Raw genomic sequence first — 1,733 nt, forward strand, 5'->3', positions numbered from 1 at the left:
AAATCTAAATGACCACCATTTTTTTCCTTTTACGGCCAGACTGTGCTCACGCAAGCGTTCGTTGAGGCAACGCCCCGTCTGCCTATGTACACCCTCCCACAAGACAAAGGGATCAGATATGCAACAGCAAATACACACCTAATGAACACGTTCGCATGCTTTTTTGTGCATTTTACCTTCTTTTGTTTAGTCATTAACGAAGAGATCTGACCTAACTTTGTAGGCGCTGAAAACAGTACATCAACACCGTACCTATTAGCCACCTTTTTTACATTGTGTGTACCTTCTCATCTTTGTGCAACCTTCTTTCTCCCCTTTATCCCTTCTCCAGTGCAGGGTAGCAAACCGGATGTGCGTCTGGTTAACCTCCCTGCCTTTCCTTGTATCTTTATCTCTCTCTCTCTCTCTCTCTCTCTCTCTTGTGGGAAACACTATGTAAGTAAGTCATAACATAAATAGGCCTCCTCTCCCTTCCTTCGACGCTTGGACCCCCGCCCTTGTATTTTTTAAGAAGGCTATCTCAAACGCTAGCTAAAAGCTGTGCCGGATATCCAGCCGCGCCCAGACGAGCTACCTGATTCTCGAAGCTTTTAAACATCAGATGAGGGCAAGACTTGAGTCTCCCTTGTTTTCCTTCAAGTTTGTGCAGCAATTCAATTTTTCAAGTATGAACCAACAAGTCTGCAAAAAAGTATTGCTTCAACATACTTCACAGGCTGTTCAGAACGCATCACGACAGTGGATGTGCATAACAGTGACGCATACGCTGAGCACCATTGAGTTCACTGCAGCGTGACTAAGCATACTGGCCAAGTAGTCTACGGATGATATTTAAACTTGTGTGTTCATGTGAACGAAACCTACACAGTGTTGGTATACATTATGTTGATGTGAATATGACGTTACTGAAGTATACTGTGATGCCGTCCTGTTACGTGTGTTTTAATTCAGGTTTACTTCATTCACGGCATTCATTTGAGAAGCATCCTTTTTATTTCTTCGTGGCTGTCAAAAAAGCAAAACAGCTTGCTCATAGCGAACTGCGAGGATAAATGAACATTAAGAGACATTGTTTGCTGGGTGCTATCGGGCAACTGGCTGAAGCACCAATGGACCGTCGAAGTAACGTATCAGTTGTCCCGGTTTGTACTTCAGCGGTACCTGCAAGAGGAGTGAAAATGAGAAACGTTGGACGGGAACAACAGGGTGATTTTATTTTCACGCACTGATGTCTACGACCAAGCAAGAAATTCGGGGGTCTCCATCTCATGCGGCAATAAGAATATGAAAGTTACCATAAACAGTTTCTCGCAAATCATCAGCTAGCTAAATTTTTGAAGCTGGCACTGAAAAGCAAAATAAAAGAATTATGCGATCACTTAGTCTAACTGAATAACTAAACTCTACTGTGTTAAACTCCATGCACATAAAAAAAATGAGCGTGCGCGTTTGCTGGAGCATTGACTTACTTTACGAAGAAGCGCTTTGTCCGTCTCTGTCACTGTCCTGTGTTGCGCGCGGTTCCTTCACTTCGTTGACCATGTACAAACCGGCCCAAATAGGCGCTTTAAGACTTACTTCACGTTCATCCATTTTTAAGTGAAACTTAGAAAAGCCGTTCTTACAGAACGGCTTGATTGATTCTCTCGAAGTATTCTGCACGGGTGCCAGCAAGTGGGAGTGAACGCTTCACAGCCTAGTATATTTTGATTTCATGGATTATTTTACACAAA

General features: G+C 43.2%; 1 protein-coding gene across 1 annotated transcript in view; it reads right to left on the reverse strand.

Annotated features, from left to right (window-relative positions):
* Window positions 1–970: 970 nt before the first annotated feature.
* The window catches only part of LOC119160032 (cytochrome P450 3A41), a 59,607-nt gene continuing 58,844 nt past the window's right edge, over window positions 971–1,733 (reverse strand). Inside the window, exon 14 of the mRNA XM_075889647.1 lies at window positions 971–1,161. Within this exon, the coding sequence (XP_075745762.1) occupies window positions 1,084–1,161 (78 nt within the window). The 3' untranslated portion in view covers window positions 971–1,083. The remainder of the gene's footprint in view (window positions 1,162–1,733) is intronic.

The sequence above is a fragment of the Rhipicephalus microplus genome, chromosome 3, assembly GCF_043290135.1.
Source record: "Rhipicephalus microplus isolate Deutch F79 chromosome 3, USDA_Rmic, whole genome shotgun sequence".
Classification (NCBI taxonomy): Eukaryota; Metazoa; Arthropoda; class Arachnida; order Ixodida; family Ixodidae; genus Rhipicephalus; species Rhipicephalus microplus.